Source organism: Fukomys damarensis, unplaced genomic scaffold, assembly GCF_012274545.1.
Source record: "Fukomys damarensis isolate Sample0158 unplaced genomic scaffold, DMR_v1.0_HiC HiC_scaffold_4, whole genome shotgun sequence".
In the NCBI taxonomy this organism is placed as follows: Eukaryota; Metazoa; Chordata; class Mammalia; order Rodentia; family Bathyergidae; genus Fukomys; species Fukomys damarensis.
The window spans coordinates 62,424,540-62,448,998 of NW_022900916.1; the positions used below are offsets into that span (position 1 = coordinate 62,424,540).

Below are 24,459 nucleotides of genomic sequence, written 5' to 3' on the forward strand. Positions count from 1 at the left end.
TGTCCCTCTAGCGAACCTTACCTGACACATCCCCCTTGTGCCTTGGCTCAGGTATTCTCTTTGCCTAATTAGCAGTTTAATGGGTCAATAATCAGCCTTGTCTCAGCAGCTACCTCCATTCAGGACAGGTTTCTGCTCCCATTCCTCTCCGAATCTCCCATCCTCCTAGGGAGGAGGGACTCTTGCTGGCTGCTCCCCACCTAGTTGCCCGACTTCTCTCTGGGGACCTGAATCGGGCCCCTCCACAGCTCCCCACTGATCTGCAGCCTGCAGGCAGCAATCTCTCTGTTCCCGAAGGAGCACCGTGTCATCATTCCCACCAGAAAGTCGATGCCTACTTTATCATGGGCAAATCTTCTTACTGGAAACAATTGTGCGGGATCGTGGGAGGCTGCCTCCTACCAAGTCCCATGAGCATCTTATTCTTGCTGGGAAGAAAGCAATGACATAGCTGGGGCGACACCACTTGGGAGTGGACAGAGCCTCTCGCCCTTTGACATAGAGCTGGTTTGAAGGCTTAGATGTCGGCTTCTCTGAGACCCAACACAGAGTGCATTGGTCAGGCCTGGGTTTGGCAGATTCAGCTGGACTTAGAGCCTCTGGCCCAGGGGGCAGGACCCTTCCTCACCCCATGCTCCAACTGCCACTGCTCTAACTGTCGCTGGAACTTTGCCTCTCTCCTCCAGGACTTGCCCACCCTTTGGATGTCTGCTGGCTCAGCACAGCTCTTTTGAGGTGAAAGCCTCATTTCAGTGATTTAGGCACTAGGTGAATGTAGTTTTATGCAGAAAAATCAACTACTTTTTGGTTTTGCTTATGTTGTATTGCTTATTGTTTTTAAATGCTTTGAAAAATCTTGCTGCCTCTCGCTCTTCTGATTTGCAGGGCACCGGGAAGGGAACCCACGTGGGTATCTGAAGATCTTTTGGTGCTGTTCAGCTGTGCTTGAGGGCTACTTTCTCAGAGGTGCTCCAGAAGAGAAGAAGAGAGAAGTACTTACTTTTCTCTTCACAATGTAAATATATTATCATTTTAAGTAATAAATTTTCATTGTAAAAATCCACACCATTAAGAATGTGTCCCCCAACTCTACTGTGTCACAGATCATCCTAAAGACACTTTGTAGCGTATCTTTCAGTCTCTGGGAGTGTGTGTGTGTGCGCTCATGTGTGTAAAATATAAACATAACTTTGCTAAATAATGTCTGTATTCTTACTTTGTAAATTCAGAGTTATCGCAGTGAACTTTCCATAGCGATATATCTATATATTTATGTCTATGTCCATGTCTATATGTATCTTTTTTCTGTGCCAAAATTAATGTATTCTCCTATTAATAGACATTAACTATAAATAATGAATCATGTAATGAACTTCTTTTTCTGTGCATCTTTGCCTATTTGTGCACATTTATGGGATACATTCCTAAAAACAGAAACTTTGGTTTTAAGGTAACACATTCCAGAAATGCTACTAAACTGTCAGTTTACACTGCTGTGAGTCACCCCTGGGCTGCTTTGTCCCAAGGCTCAGGAGAGTTTAGTGTCTGGGGCCTAAATTGTTTTGTGGTCTGTGGAAATATTTTCATTTTGTTTAAAATTTGGAGAACAAAATCAATATGATAATGAATATCTAATATATAATGAATCCAGACTAAAACATTCATATTTATAGAAGTGCAATTATAAGAGATAATTTCAAAAATAAAATACTGAATTTTTATAATTTGAATATATTGAATTGTTATAATTATTTGTTGTACAGTTACTTAATTTTTTCTAGGGGAAAGAATCCAAGTATGTGTGGACCCTATGTAAGTCGTATTGTGGCCCTGGACTTTCTATTTCTTTATATTCTTGTGATTCTGAGAATTAGCTTTACAGCCTTTGCTCATCTGTAAAAAAATGACATTTCAAAAAATAAAATAAAAAATGGCATTTCACTATTGTTTTTACCCATAGTTCTTTAGTCATTTGTGAGGTATCATCTCCTAAGATTTAAACTTTATGAATTTCCTATGTATGTTATCTTTTACTGGGCTCTCCATATTTTCCCGTTAAAGTCTTTTTTATAGTCTAGTAAACATTGCAAATGCTTTTGTCATTTTGCATTTTACATTTATAGTCTTTGTAATGGCCTCTAAAGTGTTCCTGTACTCCAAAATTTGCCCAGCATTTCTTTTATATCATTCCTACAAAGGCTTATATAATTATTTCTTATAGAATAGTTACAGTTATTATTATATATGATAATATTTTAAATCCACCTGGGATACTTTTTTTTTTTGGTACTGGGGATCGAACTCGGTTCTTTGTGCTTTTGTGCTTGCAAGGCAGGCAGCAGAACTTCTGAGCAAAATCCCTGGCCTGGGATTCATTTTTATATAATATGAAATAACTTTAAAAATTATTTTATTTTTCAAGGTGAATACCTAATTGTTCCAATACCATGGAATAATAATTTGAAATTCTACCTGTAGCAAATTTTAAATTCTCGTATCTCATATGTGTGTGTGTGCGTGCATGATATATATGTTTGTTTTTTAAATCTCTTCCATTCCATTGTTCTACTTCCACGATAGACCACAGTTTTAATTATATAGCTTTATGATATTTTGATTTCTGATAAAGTAAATCACTACCCTTTCTCCCACATTCTTTTTCAATTTTTTCCGTACTCTTTTTCAATGTTTTTGACATTTACTCTTTCTGATTAACTTTTTTTTTTTTTCAGTACCAGGAATCAAACTCAGGACCTTGAGCTTGCAAGGCAGGCAGCAGCACCACTGAGCTAAAATCCCCCCCACCCCCCTGCCGGCCCTTCTGATGAACTTTAGAATTACAGTTTCAAGAAATGAAAAAAAAAAACAAACAAAACCCTTATAAATCTTGTAAAATTTAGAGATTACTTTGAGAAGGGAAAAGTTTACCAAAACACATCTGCTTCTCCAAGAGCCTGGTATTTTGTTCAGATTATGCCATTCTCACTTGGCCTTCAGGTGTCTGAGCCTTTACTCTCTCCCCAGTTTTCTTCTCATCCTCCCCCACTGGCTGTGGACAGGAAGCTGCAAGGAATGGCTTGCATCAGTCTGCCTATTTCCCATGAGATGAATGGAGGACTTCGCCTTTGCTATTTTTGTCCATCTTGAGGTTTTCTAACCACTGTGCTATGGTTACAAAGTGCTGTGGCAGAGCCTGTCGTCCTTTCTTGTCTGCACGTCTTATCTCTTGGCTTCCACTCAGTTTTACTCTGGTCTATTCTCTAGACCTAGAGATCTTTCTAGTTAGATCCCCATGGTCCCCTACTTGAAAACTTTCAGTGATTGTTCATTGGATTAGTTTCCTGTTGCTGCTTCTACAAATCTTCATGCACTTAATGCCTTAAAACAATACAAATTTATTATCTTATCGTTTCACAGGTCAGAAGTCCAGAATTAGTTTCACTGGGTCAAAAATCAAGGTGCCAGCAGGGCTGCATTCATTTGTGAAGGCTCTAGGAGGAAATTAATTTCCTTGCCTTTTCTACCTCCTAGATGCCACTTACATTCCTTGGTTCATGGCCCCTTCCTCCATCTTCAAAGGCAACTCTTTATCACTCAGTCCCTCTTGTATCACTCTTATAAGTATGATCATAAGTACCTTTGTGATTCAGCTGGACCCCAAATCATCTCCCCATCTCAAAACCTTTAATTGAATCTTCAATTTTAATTTGGACATGCAAAGTAGTGTTCACAGGTTCCAAAGATTAGAATATAGACATTATCTGGGGCCATTATTCTGCCTCTTACACCCATGCCTTTCAGGATGAAGTCCAGACTCCTTAAGGTGGGTTGCCAGTCCCAAGTGATGTGTTCCTGGTGCCCTCTTTTAACCTCACTACCCTCTTGAAGTCCCTACTTCGGCCTTGTGAATTTTTTTCAGTTTCTTCCTCCAGTTCTGGTCCAGGCTAGCTGCTCTGCCTGGGAATACCTTTTGCTACCACTACACCTGACCAATTCCTAATTCAACTTCCAGCTTCATTCACCCTTTCAGCTCTTGGAAACCTCTTGTACACCTTGCCCTCCAGACTTTGTGAATGGCTTTCATATTATCCTCCCATGTTCCTGATCTGCTTATATTGCCTTTCAGTTTACTCCTCGTCTGATTATGTTTTTATCCAAAATGTAAGCTCTTGGAGGGCAGACACAATGATGGAATTTCCATACTTGGGGGTCCTTAACTCCTTGCTGAATGAATTTATAACAATATTAATTCTATAATAGAATGCAAATTATGTGACTCTTTGGCCTTATATTAAAAATATTTGTTCATAATTCATTTAATAATTGTTTCTTAAGCACCAACTTGGTAAGCACTGACAGTTAAAATCAGAAAACCAAGACAGTTAAAATTAGAAAACCACTGCCTGAACGTTGTGAGGATGCTAGAGTTGAATAGGTATGATCATAAGGATATGAAAAGAGTTTTTTCCCCTCCAGGGAAATGGACTTGCAGGTCATTGTGCCAGTTGACCTCGGTTCTGGAGATCATCAGCACCTGGCTCGGAAAGCAGTAGATGAAGGTGCATCCCAATCTGGTCGGCCCTCCACATCTTCACCTGCAGAGAAGCCAAAGGAAGCTAAAGGAAATCCAAGCCCAAAGGCTGACAAGCGAGCAAACATCTATGTGATACAAATTTCAGATGACCCAACCCCAAATGACAGCAGTGAAACAACAACACCCAGTCCACTCTCAGACAGATCTGTCCGCCAAGGTGAGAAGAAAGAAATTACCTACTGGGTGTGGTTCCACAAACCTGTAATATTAACACTCTGGGAGGCTGAAGCTAAGGGTCAAAAGTTCAAGCCCAGCCTGAGCAACTTAGTGACTTAGTGACACTCTGTTTTAAAATTTTTAAAAGGAGGGAGTTGGGGTGGGGGGAGCTCAGTGCAAAGGCCCTGGGTTCAACCCCCAGTACTGCAAAAAGAAAAACAAAACAAAAATAAAACTTTTAAAAGAGAAGATGTTCTCTTAAAATGTTTCCACAATGTAGAATATCAGAAAGATGTCATGTTGTGTTCAGCTTTTCTTATTCATGTTTTATCATGAAACATGCATGATATAAGGCAGCTATAATCAACTACTCCAAAATTGTCCAGAAGATTTGGGAATTTGTTTTTCTTTGATATTTTGGGGCTTCCCTGGATAGACCCTGAGGTCTCCAATTGATCTATGTGCCCATTCTTACGAAGCTGTATGAACCACATTTAATACTTATTCCCACACAGTCCTTACTACACATCAGGCGCCAAAATAATGTTAGCTAAATGAGTATTTTCATGCAGGCACATACATTTGAGTACATATGCTCTAGTACGTTGATTTTATTTTATTATTTTATTTTCTGATACTGGTGATCAAACTCAGGATCTCATATTTGCAAGGCAGTTACAGCACCACTGCGCTAAATGCCCAGCCAGCGTCCCATTCTTATTTTCATACCTCCTATGCACAGAAATGATCCAGCAAAAGGACCAAGCTGACCATCCTACAAGTTAACTTTGAGCAGCAGTGTTTCATTTCTTTTTCCTTTTAAAATTGGGATAAAGCCACCCCAAAAAGAAAGAAAACAGTTGTCATTGCCAGCGCCACAGTCAAAGGGCCCCAGGAAAACCCATGTGGTAGGAAACAAACAAACGGAGAGGCAAGTCACCCACTTGGAAATCTTTGGTTTAGCTTCCAACTCTCCAGGTGAGCTATTTTCTACCTCAGTCAGTAGGAGGGAGAAAGTTGCTGAGGGAAGGTAGTCCGAAGACAGAAGAGGCTGAGAATCTGTGCAAACTCTTTGCAGCCCAAGGCCATCTCCTGAGCAGCAAACATCTGTGCAAGTGTGCAGCTGGATTCCTACTGATGGCCTGGCCACAACCTGAGACTTTCAGATCATTTTTGGTCCTCACGAGGACGAGGTGTGCATCATAAGGAATTAAATCCCTAAATTTGTCTTTGAAATTTTGGGTTTTCCAATAAGACAACTTTAACAATTGAACTGAATATTCTTTTGTTTGCTTGTTTGTTCTTGAGATGGGATTTCTCCTCTATGGCCTGGACTGGTGTCACATTCTGGGCTCAAACAATTCTCCTGCCTTGGCGTCTCCGTAGCTGCTCACCATTCTGAGTGGCTTTGGTGGAATAGTCTTTAATTCTGCAGAGCTGTGCTTTCGCTGTTATTCCATTTGCTGCGAACTGGCATTACCCTTCCCACTCCTAAAAAACAAAACAAAACAAAACAAAAAACAAGGGGAAATATCTTTCATTAAGTATCAAAAGTAGGTAATTACATTTAAATTTTGAAAATTGTGTCATTAAAATAGTGTTTCTGTCTCCTCAGCTTTTGTTGCAAAAGTGTTCCTCCTCCTGTCAGCTCAGCTGTTAATCACTGCCATAATTATTGGTACATTTGTCTTCTGGTAAGTCTTTATTACTGATGTAGAATTAAAGGTTAAGTCATTCACATTCATGCTCATGAATCAGCTTGTTTTAGTATTCATTATTTTAAAATTATCTTTTTTTCTCTCTTGGCCATTAATAGAAGGTAGTGTTTCTACAGGTTTGTTTTCTGAACCAACTCCTAGACCCAGGTGATAGTAGCTTTCAAGAATTTTAACTTCCTATGCCAGTAACTTTGTTTTAGCTTTTACGTTGGGGACTATTTTCTTTTTCATTTTCTCTGAGCTGTTTTAGCAGATAAAACTGCATAAAAGGATAAAGCAAGGTTATGGAGACATTAGGGGCCGAAACTGTTAAATTCATACATTATTCGAGGAACTTGATCCATCACTGATTAAGTGTATCCTATGAAAAATCTGTATTTTTGAAACAAGTATATGAGTCGATTTCTTTTTCCTTTGTACACATCTCAATCCTGGTATTTTTTGAAATGAAGAACTTCCTTAGGTGTTTGCATTTGTTTAAAGTTGACTTACAATTTATGCAAATATCTTCTTGTATAGATGTTTTTGTTCTTGGTCCTGGGAATTTGAACCCGGGGCCTCATGGAGGCTGGGTAGGTACCCTCTACCACTGAGCTACATCCCCAGCGACCTATTTATCTCTGAGGAGGAAGAATGTTTCATAGCTTCCTCTCCATCTGTCATTACTAATGATTTAGTTCTCCCCATTCTCCTTATGATATTTTCTTCTACTGAAATGTTAAATTAGTTAACAAAGTATGCTATCTTATTGTGTAAAACGACATTAATTTTTTTTTTCAACCAGGAAAGCTTTAAGAGTGTGGGTGGTTACACACCCCTGGTTCATATGTGCACTCTTGTAAGTATCATTGACTTTAATAAAACATGGTTTTTCTACGAGCTAGCCACTGAGATTTTATTGCTATTAAAAATAAGGTAAAAGCATAATATTCTTAAAAATAACAAAATTATAGAGATGGAAAGCAAAAACATTAATGGTTGCTTGGAGTTAGGGTTGAATGTGTGTGTGGGTGAGTTACCATGTAGGGGTAGCACCAGACAGATCTTCACTGATGTGTGGCTGATGGCATAGTTCTAAATCCAGAGTGTGGTGGTGCTTGTTTGTATCTCCACACAGATTTGCATCATTTAAGAACTATCTATATGCATTATATCAGTATCAAATTACTGGTGTTGCTATTACACTCTAAATATATAAATTGCAATCAGTGAACATTAGCAATGTGGATAGCAGTGAAAAAAGTTATCAGATATCCTATAATGATAAATGTATGTACCTATATACATCGTATGATATAACCACTGGAAGCAAATAACAGATACTTTTATATATCCTGCAGTCCAGCCTTTTTTGTTATATTTATTGCACTCGCTTGCTGTGGGAATATCCGCCGGGAAGTGCCTGCAAATTACATTCTCCTGGGATTGTTTGTAAGTAAACCTAGTCAGCACCTGTTTTAGCTTATTATTAAAATCATTCCTTTTGTGGTGGTGGAAACTCTTCCCATGGAGTAATGCAGCTAGGAATTATTTGTGAAACGCTCCCTTGAGGGAATTCTGGTGGAGAGGAAGTAATAAACTGAGCCATGAGATAACGGCCATGCCCTTTCAGCAAGTTTGAGAATTGGGGATCCCAGCCTACTTCAGCGCTGGCAAATTCACGTCTGATGAGGCCACACAGGAAACCCACTCCCTGGTCAGGGCTGTTTCATGGGCAGTTAGTTCATCTCACTGCCACTGGGCTTCTGTCAGGCACGACACACACATTTTGGTAGGCAGCACGGATTCCACATCTGTTCTACAAACTCAGGAACAAGAAATGTAACTTTGTAAAGCGTATTTTATTCCTATTTCAAGCCTTTTGGGAACAAGAGGCATCTTTGGGCTCAGGTTCTTCCCTAGTTCCACGACTTTCTTCTCAGTTCTACAGGGCTTTTCTAGTTTCCAAGACGGTCCTTAGCTTTTGTCACTGATCCAGTCTGGTTCCTGGGTCACCAGGGTCTCATTTCAAGGATGTGTTTCCCGCACACAGGGTTGTCATGCCTGCCCTTTTCTGTCTGACACTCAGTGCCAATTTCTTTTTGTCTTGCTCAGGATCATGGCAGCTCTCAGCAGGCACCTGCGCTAAATCTGAACAGAACCTGAATTTACCCAACCCAAGGTTCCACTCACCCAAAGGTCTGAGGGTTATCTTCAGGGACTCAACAGCAGCTAATAGTCATTCCTCCAACCCCGTCTTCCACTTCACAGTCAGGCCAAACCTCTCGCTGCCTGGAGGCATTGGCCTCTCAGAAGCTTACTGACAGCAATCGCTATGGTGTTTTGCTTCTCTTGAGAAAATCTAGACCCCTCCCAGCCATCCCTGTGGGATTCAAGATACTGCCAGCAAGTGATGGGGGTGGGATTTGTGTCTCTTTCCATGCAGTAGACAACTCTTTCCTTTGAAGATTTATTTACCAGTTGATTTATTCCTCATCTGGTTCCAATCAGATTTGAGGTCGCTTGTGCAAACATCTATAATATAAGAAGATAAGCTGATAGAGAAATCTGAAAGAAAAATAGGGTAGGAAAACACAGTGGGTAGATTAGAACGCAAAACTGTTAAGGCCTATGCACTTGAATGCCATGATCCTAGATTTTGTTCTTGCCCCCTTGGGTTGAAGCAAGCAAGGACACATGACCAACAGTGTGAGTCTTAGGGGGAATAGCTTCCCCCTGAGGCTGGACAAGGCTGTCTGTCTGCTGTCCAGAGCTGGGTACTTCCTTGGTTGTCAGAGAGCTGGGGAGCCTTTCTTACTGACGTGGATCCCCTGCTCCTTGCACAGGCCAGCAAGTGGGGTGTCCCAGTTACTTCCCTGACAGCGCAGGGTACACTTAACAGGGAATGGGGCCACAAACCAGGTACAGGAAGGTCCTGAGGGACCCCGAGGCAGAGACAGTGGCAGGGAGCACTGCCAAGGCAGGAGTGCTGTTTGCTCAGAAATGTTTGAATTCTTTATTTTAAAATTTGAAATGATCTTAAGGTTTAGTATAAGAAGAGATGTAAGTTATTGCTGTCTGAAGAAGCTTTCAATTGAGGTTTTCGTCCTTTATCTCAAAGCAAGTGACAGCTTAAGAGAAAATATATTGAAGAAGTAATTGTATTTGCTAGGCTAACTGTCTCACCCACGTGTTAGGAAACATATGGGAAAAAAACATTTTAGAAAAGGAACTGAGGGGAAACAAAAACACACTCATTGAAGACAGCTTTTGTCCCCTGGCCTTGTGACTCTTGGAACCCATGTTCACCAAACAGCCAAGGGTACCTGGTGAATTTGACTTAGACAGCGTCTTCCAGCCAGGAACCATCCCTGCTTTCTTGCCTGTTCCCTGTTCTCCCCACCTCTCCTAACTACACACACGCACACGCACACGCACACGCACGCACACGCACACGCACACACACACGCACCCTTTTCGTGTGCTGAAGCAACTGAAGTAGGAGAAAAGGAAATAAATACCTCACGAGGAAGGTTGGAAGTGAGCGTATTATTAGAATGTCACGTGGACGTGGAATAGATACACCCTTTTCTCTATAAGCGAAAGACAGCTTGCTTTGGTAAGTTTTACAAAGCAGAGATGCGCGTGGTCACCCACTGGGTCTGGGAAATCCAGAACTTTCTAGCTCCACCTCTTTTCTCACCTCTGATCCTGCTTCTCGTTGGTCGGCTGGAGAAGTTCAAAGCCAGCCTCTAGTCCTAGCGCTTTGTAAGGATATGTCATCTTCCTTTGTATCCTCTGAGACTGGACGACTCTTCCTTGGGTCTTTTCATGGACAGGGAGTCCTGAGTCCGTGAGTCCTCTGAGTCCCTGGATTTCTTCTGACAGAGATTTTTGCAAGCTAAGGAACATCTCCACCCCATAATCTCTGCTGGTGTCCTTATACTACAGCTTCAAGGGCCTGAGCCTGACCACAGGCCTGACGTAGCCCTTCTTGGTCTCACCCTTCACCTTGACTGCACTCTGGCTTTCAGCCTCTGTTTCTCTCCCATGCTGTCCCCATGCGGGGTCCATTTGGGTGGTCGGAGTCCTGCAGCAAAGTTCTCCTGCAGCCTTCTCCCCCTGGATGGCATCTACAGCTGGAGCTCCATACTCTAGTGGCCACTGCCCCCCAGCCCCATCTCATGGCACTGAAGACGCGTCCATTCTCACTAGGTCGGTGGTTTGAAGAAATATTTTATGCTCATCAGGTACTATGGAACATGTCAGTACCAAACCAGTGTGAAGCGTTAATGGACACAGCATATCTGGTCCTGATACAATGTTAAGACACTACGTGAGTGGCCTCATTTGATTAACGATGATATAGTCTATGAATGAACCCTTCCCACTTTACATTTAATTCCCTGAAGATGTTAAAGTTCCTGTTGTGTGCTAACAAAGCTCTCCTAACTTGTCAGTCCTAGGAAGAATGGTATGGACATGACTCGTTGTCCTCATACCCCGTGGCTGTGTGCACTGGGGTTGGACACATTCCCACTTGCTCCCTAGACCTGGCCCGAAGGCACACACTTTACATCACGTCTTTTGGATGCTGAGTCTTAGCCTCAGTCCTCGAAAAGCAGGCTTCTGATTTATTGTACATTTTGTTTTTAGACGGTTCTTGAAGGTCTGCTGCTAGGAACTGTATCGGTGTAAGTCTTTGATACACATTTATTTATTTTTTATTATTTGTGCTTTTCTTCGAGTGCATGTGAACGGTAACTGCAGTCTCTGATTTTAGTTTCTATAGTGCTGAGGAAGTGCTGTGGGCAACGGCGACAACCACTCTGGTGACCTTAGCGATCACTCTATTTGCTCTACAAACAAAAGTACGTATCACGGAGGGGATTTCTGCAGTAAGGGTGTGCTGCCTATGTCCCTCTGTCCCTCCTGACCCCTTTGCACACCCTGCAGGCCTCTGCACCACCACCCTGTACCTCTGGCATTTTGTGGGCTTGGGTCAGTGGGAGCCCCAGCCCGAGATGAGAACAGGAGGAGAGAGAGTCTTGTTCTCATGGCTTCCTCCACCACAGGCTCCTCTTCAGCTAGATGTGCTCCTTAGAAGAATTCACTGCCTGACTCAGTCTTCTGGGCTCCCTGTCCTCTTCCTTCCTGCCAGCCTAGGCTCACTCATGCGGTTCCCCTGGAGACACTTTTGTAGATGGTTCCCGTACAAACACACACTCCCCAAGCCACACAATTTGAGTGTGCTGAGGACCCGCTTGATGGGAGGAGCTCAAGTTCCAGAAAGCTGTACAGTTCACCCTGCTAAAAGACACCAAGTTTGCCCAGGGAGTACCTCGGAGGAGCTTGGGGCTGTTACTGTTTAACTCTTGACGCCAGAGTCTCTCCTGCTGAAGCGCTCCCTGAGACTTGATGAGGAATTCTCAGCAGTCCTTTCCTTTCTTTTCACCACATTCTTTTGGTAAATGATAGACTTGTCAGAAGCAAGCGCAGTTTCTCAAATCACATGCAAAAGAAAGGCCGTCAGAATCACAGCAGGCTATTCAACACAAACCCTCAGGTCAAGGAGAGCCTGGAGTGAGGTGTTTCAAGCCCTAATTGAAAGCAACCGCCAGCAGGGCATGGTGACATTTGCCTGTAATCCCAGCATGCAGGAGGCTGAGGCAGGAGGATCGCTGTGAGTTCGAGACCAGCATAGTGAGTTCCAGGTCGTTCTCAACTACATAGTGAGACCCTTCTTCAAAAAAACAAAACAAAACACAACAAAAACCCCCAAACAAACAAAACAAAACAAAAAGAAAAAAAGAAAGAAAACAGCCTCCAACCTAGACTGATATATATCCTGCAAAATTCTCTTTTAAAATGAATGGGGAAATAAGATACTTCCATGACAAAGAACACCTGAGAAACTTCATGAATACCAAACTAGCACTCCAAACAATTCCAAACAATATCCTAGAAAAAGACAATGAAGGTCACAACACCATGAGGCCCAATGGAGCAAATCTATTAGGCAAGGCAAGAAATTAAAGGAGGGGGATTAAAAGAGCCAACAACAGGACAGTCACATGATAAGTCAATACATATCAATTGTAACTATCAATGTCAATGGCCTCAATTCACCAATCAAAAGAAATAGACTGTCAGAATGGATTAAGAAGCAAAACCCAACAATACGTTTTTTGTTTTTTTTGTTTTTTTGAGACAGGGTCTCACTATGTAGTTGAGACTGACCTGGAACTCACTATGTAGCCCAGGCTAGTCTCGAACTCACAGCCATCCTCCTGCCTCAGCCTCCTGAGTGCTGGGATTACAGGCCTGCGCCACCACGCCCGGCTCCAACAATATGTTGTATACAAGAAACACACCTAGTTCAAAAAAAATTCATAAGACTAAAAGTAAAAGGATGGAAAACAGTTGCCCAAGCGACAGGAGCCCAGAAAAAAGCAGGGGTAGCTATCTTATTAGCAGACAAAGTCAATTTCAAACCAGAAGCAAGTGTAGCTTCTAAATTGTTTGGTACATGTCTCAGGGAAGGTCTTATACTTATGCAGAACTTTATCCTTTCCTGCTGGAAAAAGGAAGAAGTGGCAGAGACGCAGAAGGGTCTACGAGGTGGTCAAATGTTACCAATTTTATAAAAATTTAGTGATTCAACTTTATTTCATCACAGATGACCATTTCCGTCTCAAAGCAGGTCATTTGTAAAACCCATGTTATTTGTAGAGATTTGTCTGTCTGCAGTGAGAAGGGAAGGCCACAGCGGAATGCAGAAATTCGTCTCACCATTGAAAATCCCCTGAAATGCCAGAATACCCTTTAAAAAGCTTATTTGCATGAATGACTTAAAAAGGTGTAGAACTGTTCAGCTAAGCTAATTTTTTCTGATTAAGTTGTTTGATGGAGGGTTTGCCACATTCACTCACCACAGCACACAGGCTGCAGAGGAAATGAAGCCACACAATGTGCCTGAATTCTCTCAAGACCTCCACCTGCCCACTTGGCAGGGGAGAAATGAAATGTGCATTTGGCTTAGATCTAATATCCTTGAAACAGCTCCTTCGGGCTGGATAATAGGATCGCAGGGATACACAATGCTCAGCCTCCTGATGTACCTTCTTTTCTCATAAAGGTGGGGTGAGTGCGTGTGAGCCAGGAGGCTATGCTGTGAGTCACTGATCCTGAATGAGTTCCCTGGGACCCTGGAGTCACTGTGTGCTCTGCGAGTCTCTGAGGCTGAGAGCAGCCACTGGTGTGACTCAGAACCTGAGGACCTTGCATCTAGTCCAGCCCTTCAGAGCTCCGTACCTGAACTAACCTCACCCCTTCTTTCTGCCAACATGGAGCAAGCCTTAGGTTTCACTGTCATGAGCCAAATTTACTGCTCTCTAGACTTGAGCTGTCCAAGACAAGTATAATGTGTGACACACATCAATACATGCTTAATTTTAAATTTGCTAAACCAGGCATGGCGGCACATGCCTGTAATCCCAGCATGCAGGAGGCTGAGACAGGAGGATCCCTATAAGTTTGAGGCCAACCTGGGCTATGTAGTGAGTTCAAGGCCAGCTTGAACTACAGAGTGAGGAGGCCAACCTGGGCTATGTAGTGAGTTCAAGGCCAGCTTGAACTACAGAGTGAGACCTTGGCTCAAAAATAAAATAAGATAAATTTGATAATAATTCTAAAAATGAAAAGATAAAATTAATTTTAATAACATACTTTAACCCACGTATATTTAATATTATCATTTCAACATGTAACAAAGATATATTTTACATTCTACTTTTTATCCAAAAGTCAGAATGAATGTGTGTTTTGTACTTACAACACACCTCAGTTGGGACTAGCCACTTTTCAAGGGCTGTACAGTAGCTACCTGTAGCTAGCAGCCATTGCGCTGAAGATGTAGCTCCAGACAGTCTGGTGCATCAGAATCCCTGCAGGGCTGGGTTCCCACCCTGGAGTGGTGAAACGTCAGGTCCAGGCTGGGGCCGGCTCGATGCCTTTCCCAGGGGTGACTGTAGGTGCTGCAGGTCTGAGATCTGGTGCCTGGCTAGTTCTCCCTGTGTGTTAGGGGAGGCGATGGGGGACACACAAGAAGATAGTTTGCATATCATGCTTATTTTGTTGCATAATACAACTTTTTTAGCCCACAGGATAAAATATCTCTTTTCTTAAAAAAAAAAAGTCCCTAACCTCCCAAGATGATTTAGGTCACACATTTATGTAGGCAAAACCAAACATCACATGAATAAATTTGGAATTGCAAGAGAATAATTAACAATATTTTTGAAAGCATAATATATATTTTATTAAATATATACATGTTTACGTATATAAAGGTACCCATTTAACATCTCGATATGTTTCATTTCAGTAATGTTTTCCATGTATATGTTCTTAGAATTATAAATCATTATGATCATACAAGTTTACATCTTAATGTACCTTTTTATTAGAGGATACTTCATATAAATACAAAAGTAGAATAGTATAATGAATCTTCATACACCCATTACCCAAGTTTCAGAAATTGTCGCCTTGTGACTCCTACTTTTTACTTCCTCCTGGAGCAAGTTTCAGTCAATAAAGCACGTTTTATATAGCATTTTTTAGTGGGGCTACTGAATTTCTGTTGTTCTCTGAATTGGCCTGGGGAAATTGTGAGCAGGGGTCCAGTGTATACAACTCTGGGGTATAAAACTCATTTCTAAACATCCTGAAGTTCCTTCTAGATGTTAACTGAGTTGCTGTGCACTGTTGTTTCCTCAGTGGGATTTTACCTGGCTAAATGGAACACTGTTTGTTTTCCTCTGCGTACTTCTCATCTATGGAATTTTGATGCTCTTCATACGATCATATGTAAGTGGTCTTTCATGTGGGACCCTCATGGAACTGCTAAAAGTATGGGTAAAGTGCTGGCTGTGCTGGTCTGCGTTCTCTGAGAAGTAGACATGGAATTAGGACCAAGCATGCAAGGATTTTAAGAGGAGACATGTTGTTCCGGCTTGTGTCTAGATGTCCCCCCAAAGCCTCATGCTTTTTAAAAGACGGCTGAATCTAGAGAGTGTCATTGATTCATGGTGCAGTGCTAGGATTAAGGGTGGGTGATTACTAAATCAGTCCACTGATTGCTTTGGCACCGCCATAGTCCCAGTAGCCTGGGCGCAATATAAGGGACAGAGGCTTGCAAGGTCCCTTGCCCCCTTGCTTGTTTTTGCTGTCTTCTGCCTGCCATGATCCACTCTGCCAAACCATCCCCTTGGAACTGGCTGATTATGGACTGAAACCTCTTCAAACTGTGAGCTAAATAATCCCCCCCCCACACCTTAACTGTTCATGTTGGGAATTTTGTCTCAGCAATAAGAGAACGTAACTAAGACACACGCCCAAGAGAGAAAAGCGGGAGTGAGCTGATGCAGGTTTGAGAGAGCTCGCAGACCAGGATGGCATACCTGACCCCAAGTGAAGCAAGGTTAGATAGGGAGCATTCAGGACATGATGTGGCCTCAGTAAGGTCCCCTGCCTCCCAGGAAGGGCCCGGCTGCTGCTGGACGATGATGAGCAAGTGCCCAAGACCAGCTGCCATGAGTTGCACAGTCCAGCAGCTGGACCATTAGCTGCCCTCCTGGTAGCTGAAAACCTGTGAAGTCCATCCTGGTGGTACAGCTGTCATCAGAACATGCCATCCACAGGGAGATCCAGTGCACGAATATTGAACTCCAGGTCTAGACTACAGTGTCCTTCCTCAGTGGATCCTCGAGGGGACCTACTTGCAGGGCTTGGCCTGGCTCCTCCTGTAGGTGGGTGCTACTTGTTTGAAGGAATAGACCTCTCCCAACAGCAGCCTAGAGGTTCCTTGTCCAATCCCAGGTGTGTGTGTGTGTGTGTGTGTGTGTGTGTGAGACAGAGTCTTGCTAGGTAGTTTGTGCCAGCCTTGAACTCACTATGCAACCCAGGCTGGCCTTGAACTTACAGTGATCCTTCTGCCTCAATTTCTTAAGTGCTGTGATTATGGGCATGTGTTACCAATTCCAGTGTTTTAAAAAACTCTTGAATATATTCATTGAGTCCTTATTTGATATCAGGCATAGATCTAAGAGTTTTTCACACAGGCATTACATGGAACTCTCACAACATTCCTAAAAAGTACATCGCTCCTCCATAGATAACAGAGCCTCAGGGAAATTAAATAATTTAGAGAGTTCCCCCTGGATAAGGGGCAGAGGTGGCATGGAGACACTGGCACCCAAGATCTTTGCCCTCATTGCACGTCTTTGGACTGACTCTGGGGCAGGTGTGGGGACAGGAGTCTTTACCTAGCCCTGTGGTTCCTGTCTGTGAGTGGCCCCTGTGTGGAGACCTTGTTGAAGGAAGATTGGCTGAATCAACTGGGTTCAAATGCTAAACCAAATAGTTGTTTAGTTTTTTTTTTTGCAACAAATGGGCTTGTTACACTATCTTGCAGCATATAACCAAAGGTCCTGCCTTGGTTGACTTAACTTTATGAATGACCACTTATCTTATAGGGAGGAAGGTGGCATCTATATTTTGGGACAAGTGCAAAAGCATCACAAACATGTGTCTTAAAAGGTTACAGCTCTCTATTATTACTGGTGGTAGCAGAGATAACGGTAATCAGAGTAGAAACATTTATTAGGTGGATTGCAGAGGTCTTTATAGTATCACTTATATGTATCTCTTATTATAGATTGACTTGATTCTCAATCTAAATGTCCTTTTACAAATATCTACAATCTGTGATATTACACACGTTTAAATGGAAGAGGACTGTGGTGGAGTCTTGTCCTAAGTTACATCATGGTTGACTTGGGCAATTTTGAATCCTCTTGACTTCAGGTGCTACGCGTTTCCTGACTGAACTTAGTTTGGAACCACTGCCTACCCCATGGCCCAGTCCCTAGTTATTGATTTCTAATCTTACTTTTTCACCAAGAAACTTTCCTGGCTAGTGGATCGCTCTGCCCAAACCTCTCGGGAGCAGCTTTCTCCCCCTGAAGAATTTGTGCCATATTTTTCTCAGGTGTTGTGTACTCTTGTTTATTCTCTTTCCATGTGAGCCAAAACCCTTGGGCATTTATATTAGTCCTGTATTCTGCTCAGGGCTGTTCTGGTTTCCAGGAACAGATCACACTCTGACTAGCTGAGGTAAAGGCCCAGAACCTCTCCACTGTGGGAAGAACTGGGCTCCTCTGGGGTTGACTGGACAGCTGTACTCATGCAGTTAAGAGCTCTGGCTCTGGCCAATGACATCTTCTTCTGCTGTTTGTGTCTCTTGATCCTGAAAATTGATTTCTGACTGCCTGGCACATTTGTTGAAACTGTTACAGAGCTTAATTCCTGATCAGTCAGATTTTGCTGTCTTCTACCTCAACACATCCTCCAGCTAGGGCGTGAGGGGTCACTGTACTTGCAAGGATGTCTGTTCCTTGATCTAAGGGAGGGCAGATTATCCAGAAGGGCTATCTAGATGGGGCAAAAAGAGCAGCGTATCTAAAACGTTCTTGCCCTACCACAGGAGACGTGGAGCGCTTCCCTCACCTTGTGAATAGTTTTTCGGTGAGCACAATATTAGCTTTCCTTTGGTTACTTACCAGAATTTAGTGATCAAGAAAAGGCTAATTTCCCCACAGATGTGACCACCTTCTTCTTCTCCCACTCCTTCTCCTCCTCTTCCTCCTCCTTCTTCTCTTCCTCTTCTTCTTCGTCCTCCTCCCCCTCCCATTCCTTCTTCTCCTTCTCCTTTTGGTACCAGGGCTCAAACTCAGGGCCTTGCGTTTTTGAGGCAGGCAGTGGCATCACTGAGCTAAATCCCAGACCCTTGACTTTCTTAATATCGGACCCTTATTTCTCCCCAGTGACCGACATAAGCCCTTTTGTTACTCTAGATCTTAAGCTATAACTGTTTCCTTTCTGCAGTGGCTGAACCTATTGTACGCTGCACTCGGAACCCTGGTGTTCTCCTTGGTAAGTCCATTTCTCCCTCCCTGATAAGGTGTGGGTTAGTCACCTGCAGTCAGTAATTCATTAGAAACCCTCCAGCAATGCGCTGCCTGTTAAAATCATCATCCCCAAGAAAAGCTGAATGATCCTCCCAGCCTATAGAACATTGCTTTCCTTGAAAGAGACAATATTTAAGAGAACAAAAGATTATTCATAAACCAGAAAGCTTACTACAGCAGGCTGCAGTTTCATTTTTCCCATCCAGATTAGTGTCTCATCAGGAAATTCTAGGGAAATGGCAGAGGTCACTACTGATGCATCTAAGAATCGCTTTCCTTCCTTTTAGTCTCCTATCTTGCTATCATATCTTTGCAATTATTTTAAAGAATATTTTTTAAAAAAGTAATAATGCACATCTTAAAATTCAGATGACATAGAATATTATAAAATAAACATAAAAAATCTCTTATTACTCTTCCTTGGAAGAAACCACTGTTAGCAGTTTTGGGAACCTGGGCAGGATTTCTTTACACATATTTCCCAATTCCTCTGGGACTCATTTATTCATACTATACATAATATTCTGCCTTGGCCTTTTCTCAAGAAGTTGTGGTCTTTATATATTAACATACCTGGGTCTCACTCCTATGGTTTCCCATTTTACACATTTATCAGGCTACCTGTCTTAGGGCTTTTGTTGTGTATTTATTTATCTGCTTATTTGTGGGTGTTTGGGATTGAACCCAGGGCCTTGAATGTGGAAGCCAGCCATGGCCCATTGGCTTTTTGAAAGATAACATTTGTTCCTCTTTAAGGACTGCACGTGTTAAACTTGTTTCTGACCCTGCACGAGAGAAACTCGGAGAGCCAAAGATCTGTAAGAGTTAGGTACTTCCTGTTAAAGATCTGACGTTAGCTGTAGGAGTCAGGTGTTTCCTGTTGATGTGCCTTTAAAAGGCTGATGCTTGCTTGCAATAAACGCCGCCTTGATCAGACTCTTGTCTTGGCGTCCTTTTCTCTCTGCCCCATCTCCACCCCGCTGCTCTTTCAGGTTTGAGACACTGCTGGACAGTGCTCTGCGTCGCTGGATCGCGACACTTGAACCTGCCAAGTATTGACCTACGCTCCTACCACCCGTGGCTTTTAGGAAAATGACATTAATTTGAAGATTTTCCAACATACACCCAGAAATAGAATAGCATATAGTAAGTCCCAGAATTATCAAGCATCAAAACCAGCTATGTTTGCTACATCGTATTCTTTTGTGATGGTGTTGGAATTGTGTTGTGTCTTTTAGGTGCTGGAAAATTTTATACCAAGAGATTAAGGTTAATTTGATTTTCTCCTTTCAACCATTAAAAATTATTTTGGGACCAGGGATTGAACTCGGGTCCTTGCGCTTGCAAGGCAGGCCACCAAACTGCTGAGATAAACCTCCAGCCCCTCTCAACCATTTTAAAAGGGCCTGGTTTCCTCCTTTACTCCTGTGCACTCAGCCTATGTGTTGTTGCTGTGCCTCTTGTGACCTGTTTTAGGCACAGTCTGTTTCTATGCTGTATGTTAATGTTCTGTCCCGTTTGTAGGCAGAGCAAAAACTCTCCTGTAGACTCGGATCACTCAACATCAAGCATCAGGAGGAGGAACCCGAGTGTTAACTACCAGAGTTGTGCAGGGGGAAGAGGCCGAGTCCCATCCTTCCCAAGGCTCCTGGGGCCTCCTGTCCACTGCCTGCTTCCCTGTGGGGGGCAGTCTTGCGAGATAGGCACAGCCCGTCTTTCTCTCCTACTGTCTGCTTTCAGACATGCTAACCTCTTCTGAGAAGCCACACGCTTGACCATCCAGGCCATGTCTGGGAAACGATTAAGAAGTGAGAAAAGCTCTTCTTCACAGAAGTTAGGACTCCCAGGGTGAAAGATGGGACAAAATGGAATGTTCAGCCCCCTAGGGTTGTTTTGGGTGAACAAAGTCCCCAACTAAAGGGTTTTTGAGGACCTGGAAATCAGAATGGTTGCTCACTCTAGCTGTTGATCTGTCACGAGCCGGCGACGCAGAGCACTGTCCAGCAGTGTCTCAAACCTGAAAGAGCAGCGGGGTGGAGATGGGGCAGAGAGAAAAGAAGGACGCCAAGACAAGAGTCTGATCAAGGCGACGTTTATTACAGGCAGGCATCAGCCTTTTACAGGAAAAGACTGAACTATTATGGGCTAGGATTACCATAGTAACCTCAACACCTGCTCCACGGGAACGAGGGTTCACACAGGAAAGAGAAAGCAGGCTCAAGAAAAACAAATTAACAACACTTGCAACTAATAATCATGATTCCCAAATAGGTGGAGGAACTTAACAAAATGGAGTTACAACACCTGACTCCTACAGATAACGTCAGATCTTTAACAGGAAGCACCTGACTCCTACAGATCTTTGGCTGTCCGAGTTTCTCCCGTGCAGGGTCAAAGACAAGTTTAACACGTGCAGTCCTTAAAAAGGAACAAATGTTATCTTTCAAAAAGCCAGTGGGCCATGGCTGGCTTCACACATATCCCCCTTTTTATTATATTTAGAGCAGGGACTTTCCCTGTTCAGCAGAAAGGCTGTGCCTGTCTTAGGTGAGAAATGTCCAGAGAAATCCCTTACCCGTCATCAAGCCATGAGCAGTTTAATACTCAGGCTCTGTCTTAGGTTGGATATTTCTCCACAATTCTCTAACCCGTCTTTGACTACCAGCCTCTGCAGGGGGTATACCATGGGTTGTGAAGGCTTGCCATGTAGCTTTTTCTACCTCTATCAATATTTGTAATCCTTGTTCCTCATACCAGGACTCATTAATTTTTACAGGCATCATTACAAAGAGAGGTTGTCTCAAACCCATCACAAAATGAAAGGAAGTCACCATTTCTGAGAATATACAATTGGTCAATTGACAATATTATCAGTTTCATAAACAATCTCTATGAGCATTAACACAAGACATTATATTAGAGGCCCCATGCCAACAATATTGAAACTAAGGCTAGTAACTTAGACATCTGACCATAAGCGTATTTCTCCCAATGCAGCAGGTTTCCAAATGTTGGTTTGAGGAAAATGTGAATCTGTTTACCAAAGTCCTGCAGATAAGCTTAAGTTTGTGGAATTTCGAGTGACCAGTCTAAAAACTTTCGAGATGTGTCATTAAATCACAAGTCCCATTAAATCCTCATTCTGGATAAAGAAGGAAAACTTTTTGCTTTTTGAAAAGAAATTTCCACTTGTGCACGGAGACACATCCTGGAGTTTTTCTCTGCTGCTTCAGTGTTGGGGTCCCAATCTAGTCTCCTCAGTGGAAACCCAGATTCAAGCTGTTCAGGGATAGTGGTGGGTCTATAAATGTAACTGTAACCATAAGTAGGTGGAGCAGAAGAGAAGGGAGAATACCTGGACCAAAAGGTTATTATCATAAACAATATGCTGGAAAACCTGCATGGTCAAATATGGCGAGCCATTATGGTGAGCCTTGACACAGGCACGGAGGTGCACTCGCCCATAGCCACGGGCGAGTTCAGCTAGTAGCAGATGTAACCCATAATGGTCGTTATTGTTTCCCTCTGGAATGTGTGGGCGGTGCCCTCGCTCCCTCGCTCCCTCGCTCCCTCGCTCCCTCGCTCCCTCGCTCCCTCGCTCCCGTGCAGCCCTCGCTCCCTCGCTCCCTCGCTTCCGTGCAGCCCTCGCTCCCATGCAGCTGGAGAGTATAAAAGGAAGAGGTTCAGTAATAAAGCAAGCAACTGAAGAAGAAAGGTGCCTCCCGTCTCTCTGTCCTCATCCTTTCAGGTTTAGGACCTGCTGGCAGGATCCTGACGTCGCGGCTCGCGACAAGTGGCGCCCGAACAGGGACCTGAAAGAATGAGGATATGCAATCCCGGACCCAGGTCGAAGGTAGTGACGGTGCTCCGGAGGACTGACCGCTGCGCCTGATCCACGCAGTAAGTCTACCGTTCACTTCATGAACTCCGGACCCAGGTCGAAGGTAGCGACGGTGCTCCGGAGGAAGGTAAAAAGAAAGTAAAAATAAAATAAAATAAAAAATAAAAAAAATAAAAAGATAAAGAGAAAAAAGTGAGAGAAGGTAGAGAGTGTCAGATCCATTAGGGAAGAAAAAAAAAAAAAAAAAAAAAAAAAAAAAATGGGACAATCAGAATCCAAAAGTTATCTAGCGGATTCAATTCAGAGCCTACTGAAGGCACAAGGAGTAACAGTTGAGAGGGCAAGATTAGAGGCCTTTGTTAAGATTCTGGACACAGTTTGTCCATGGCTATGTAATAAGGCAGAAATAAATACTGAAGTATGGGAGACAGTCGGAAACCAGTTGGATGAAGCCCTTCTGGCCGAGCCTAATCGTTTCCCAGAAGGTGCTCCTTTTTATTGGGCTTTGTTAAACGCAGCTCTCACGACCCCAACCAAAAAGGAAATCTTGGAAGCCTTAGAGAAGGTGCATGTAGGGTTAGAACAAGTTAGAGAGGAGCGCTCTCAGACTTCAGAGTCCCCTGAATCCGGAAAATGTCCCCTTTCACTTGAGCCCCCTGAGCCTCCGGATTCCGGAGGACCTCCTGTAGCACTATATCCCAGTTTTGAGGCTTTTCAACAAAAACTTGAGCGTCCACCTCCTTCTGCGCCCCCTCCCACTCAGAGGGAGGCAAACCTGGCTCAGCTGCGCACTATTAATCAGGAGCTCAGTGAGGAACTTCAGCTGAGGCAGCAGATTTCATGCCTCTCGAGCAGACTTGCGTCTCTTCATGCCTCAGAGGCCAGGCCTACCAATGAGACCAATGGTAAAGACCCCATAACATCTGAAGGGTCTCAAGGCATAGCATCTCCTTTACAAGAGGCTCTTAAACGCGCCGCAGCACAAGGGGAGGAAATCTTTAGACTATTCCCCGTCATTCAGGTAGAGGGACCCCAAGGGCCGATTAGAGAACATCGCCCTCTTGAATTCAAATTGGTAAAAGAATTAAAAACTGCTGTAAATCAGTATGGCACTGCAGCTCCCTTCACTTGTGCTATCCTGGACTCCATTGCTGGATCCTGGCTGACACCAAGTGACTGGATTGCGGTCTGCCGTGCAGTGCTTTCAGGGGGAGATTTCCTCTTGTGGAAATCCTATTACTCCGAGCAATGCAAGGTGACTGCCATCCGCAATGTTAATGCTGGAGCTGCCTTGGCAAATTATGACATGCTTATGGGAGAAGGATTGTTCGAAAGCATGCAAGCCCAGGTTAATTATATACCACCAGTTTTTGAACAGATTGCTAATTGTGTGCGCCGAGCATGGAAACAACTTCCATCGGCGGGCAATCTTAGCACTAGTCTTAGCAATATCAGGCAGGGGCCAGATGAACCTTATTCTGAGTTTGTTTATAGGTTGCTAGATGGAGCAGGGAAGATATTCCCTGATGCACAAACAGGGCTACCCTTTGTCACACAGCTTGCTTATGAGAATGCCAACAAATGGTGTAAGCCTGTCCTCAGACCCTGGAAAAATAAAACTGACTTAGATGGCTATATCCGGCTTTGTGCGGATGTGGGGGGACAAGTAACTGTGGCTTGGACTCAGGCTGCAGCACAGCGCACTGCGCAAGAAGGAGGCACATTTCAAGTATTTTATCAGTCCTTACATAGGACTCAGAGTGCAAAAGGAGGCCCTAAATGGTCTACTTCTCCTAGTCACGCACCGCCTGTCTGCTATGCTTGTCGCCAAACAGGTCACCTGCGAAGGGAGTGCCCCTCCAGGAGCCAAGTTTCCAGACCCACACTTTGCTCTCGTTGTAAAAAGGGTCTCCATTCACCTAAAGAATGCCATTCGTTTTTTGCAAAGGATGGCACCTTTCTAGGTCCAAATACATCCTTTCCCAACCAGCCAAAAAACGGGAACCAGGGCCCACGACCTCGGGGCCCAATAAATGCGAGGCAAAACTTTTATCCGCTCCAACAATATGTCCCAGAGACTCTCGGCGATATGTCTCCGATTTGTGCCGGGCAACCCCCGGCAGCGGAGGACTAGATCTC

The 24,459-nt window shown here is 43.4% G+C and overlaps 1 protein-coding gene across 6 annotated transcripts in view; it reads left to right on the forward strand.

The window, feature by feature from the left end:
* The first annotated feature begins 7 nt into the window (after window positions 1–7).
* Window positions 8–24,459, forward strand: part of Tmbim7p — a 33,428-nt gene continuing 8,976 nt past the window's right edge. The window contains exons 1-11 of one of the 6 annotated variants that reach the window (XM_010603480.1): window positions 8–768; window positions 886–1,015; window positions 4,477–4,751; window positions 6,366–6,444; window positions 7,253–7,306; window positions 7,809–7,899; window positions 11,104–11,141; window positions 11,231–11,318; window positions 15,229–15,318; window positions 18,397–18,444; window positions 22,228–22,251. In XM_010603480.1, coding sequence (XP_010601782.1) covers window positions 1,014–1,015; window positions 4,477–4,751; window positions 6,366–6,444; window positions 7,253–7,306; window positions 7,809–7,899; window positions 11,104–11,141; window positions 11,231–11,318; window positions 15,229–15,318; window positions 18,397–18,444; window positions 22,228–22,233 — 771 coding nt within the window. In that variant the 5' untranslated portion in view covers window positions 8–768; window positions 886–1,013 and the 3' untranslated portion in view covers window positions 22,234–22,251. Of the gene's footprint in view, window positions 769–885; window positions 1,016–4,476; window positions 4,752–6,365; window positions 6,445–7,252; window positions 7,307–7,808; window positions 7,900–11,103; window positions 11,142–11,230; window positions 11,824–15,228; window positions 15,319–18,396; window positions 18,445–19,471; window positions 19,786–22,227; window positions 22,252–24,459 lie in introns of those variants that run through there. The other 5 variants (XM_010603479.2, XM_019204425.2, XM_010603475.1 and 2 more) reach the window with 5 other exon arrangements.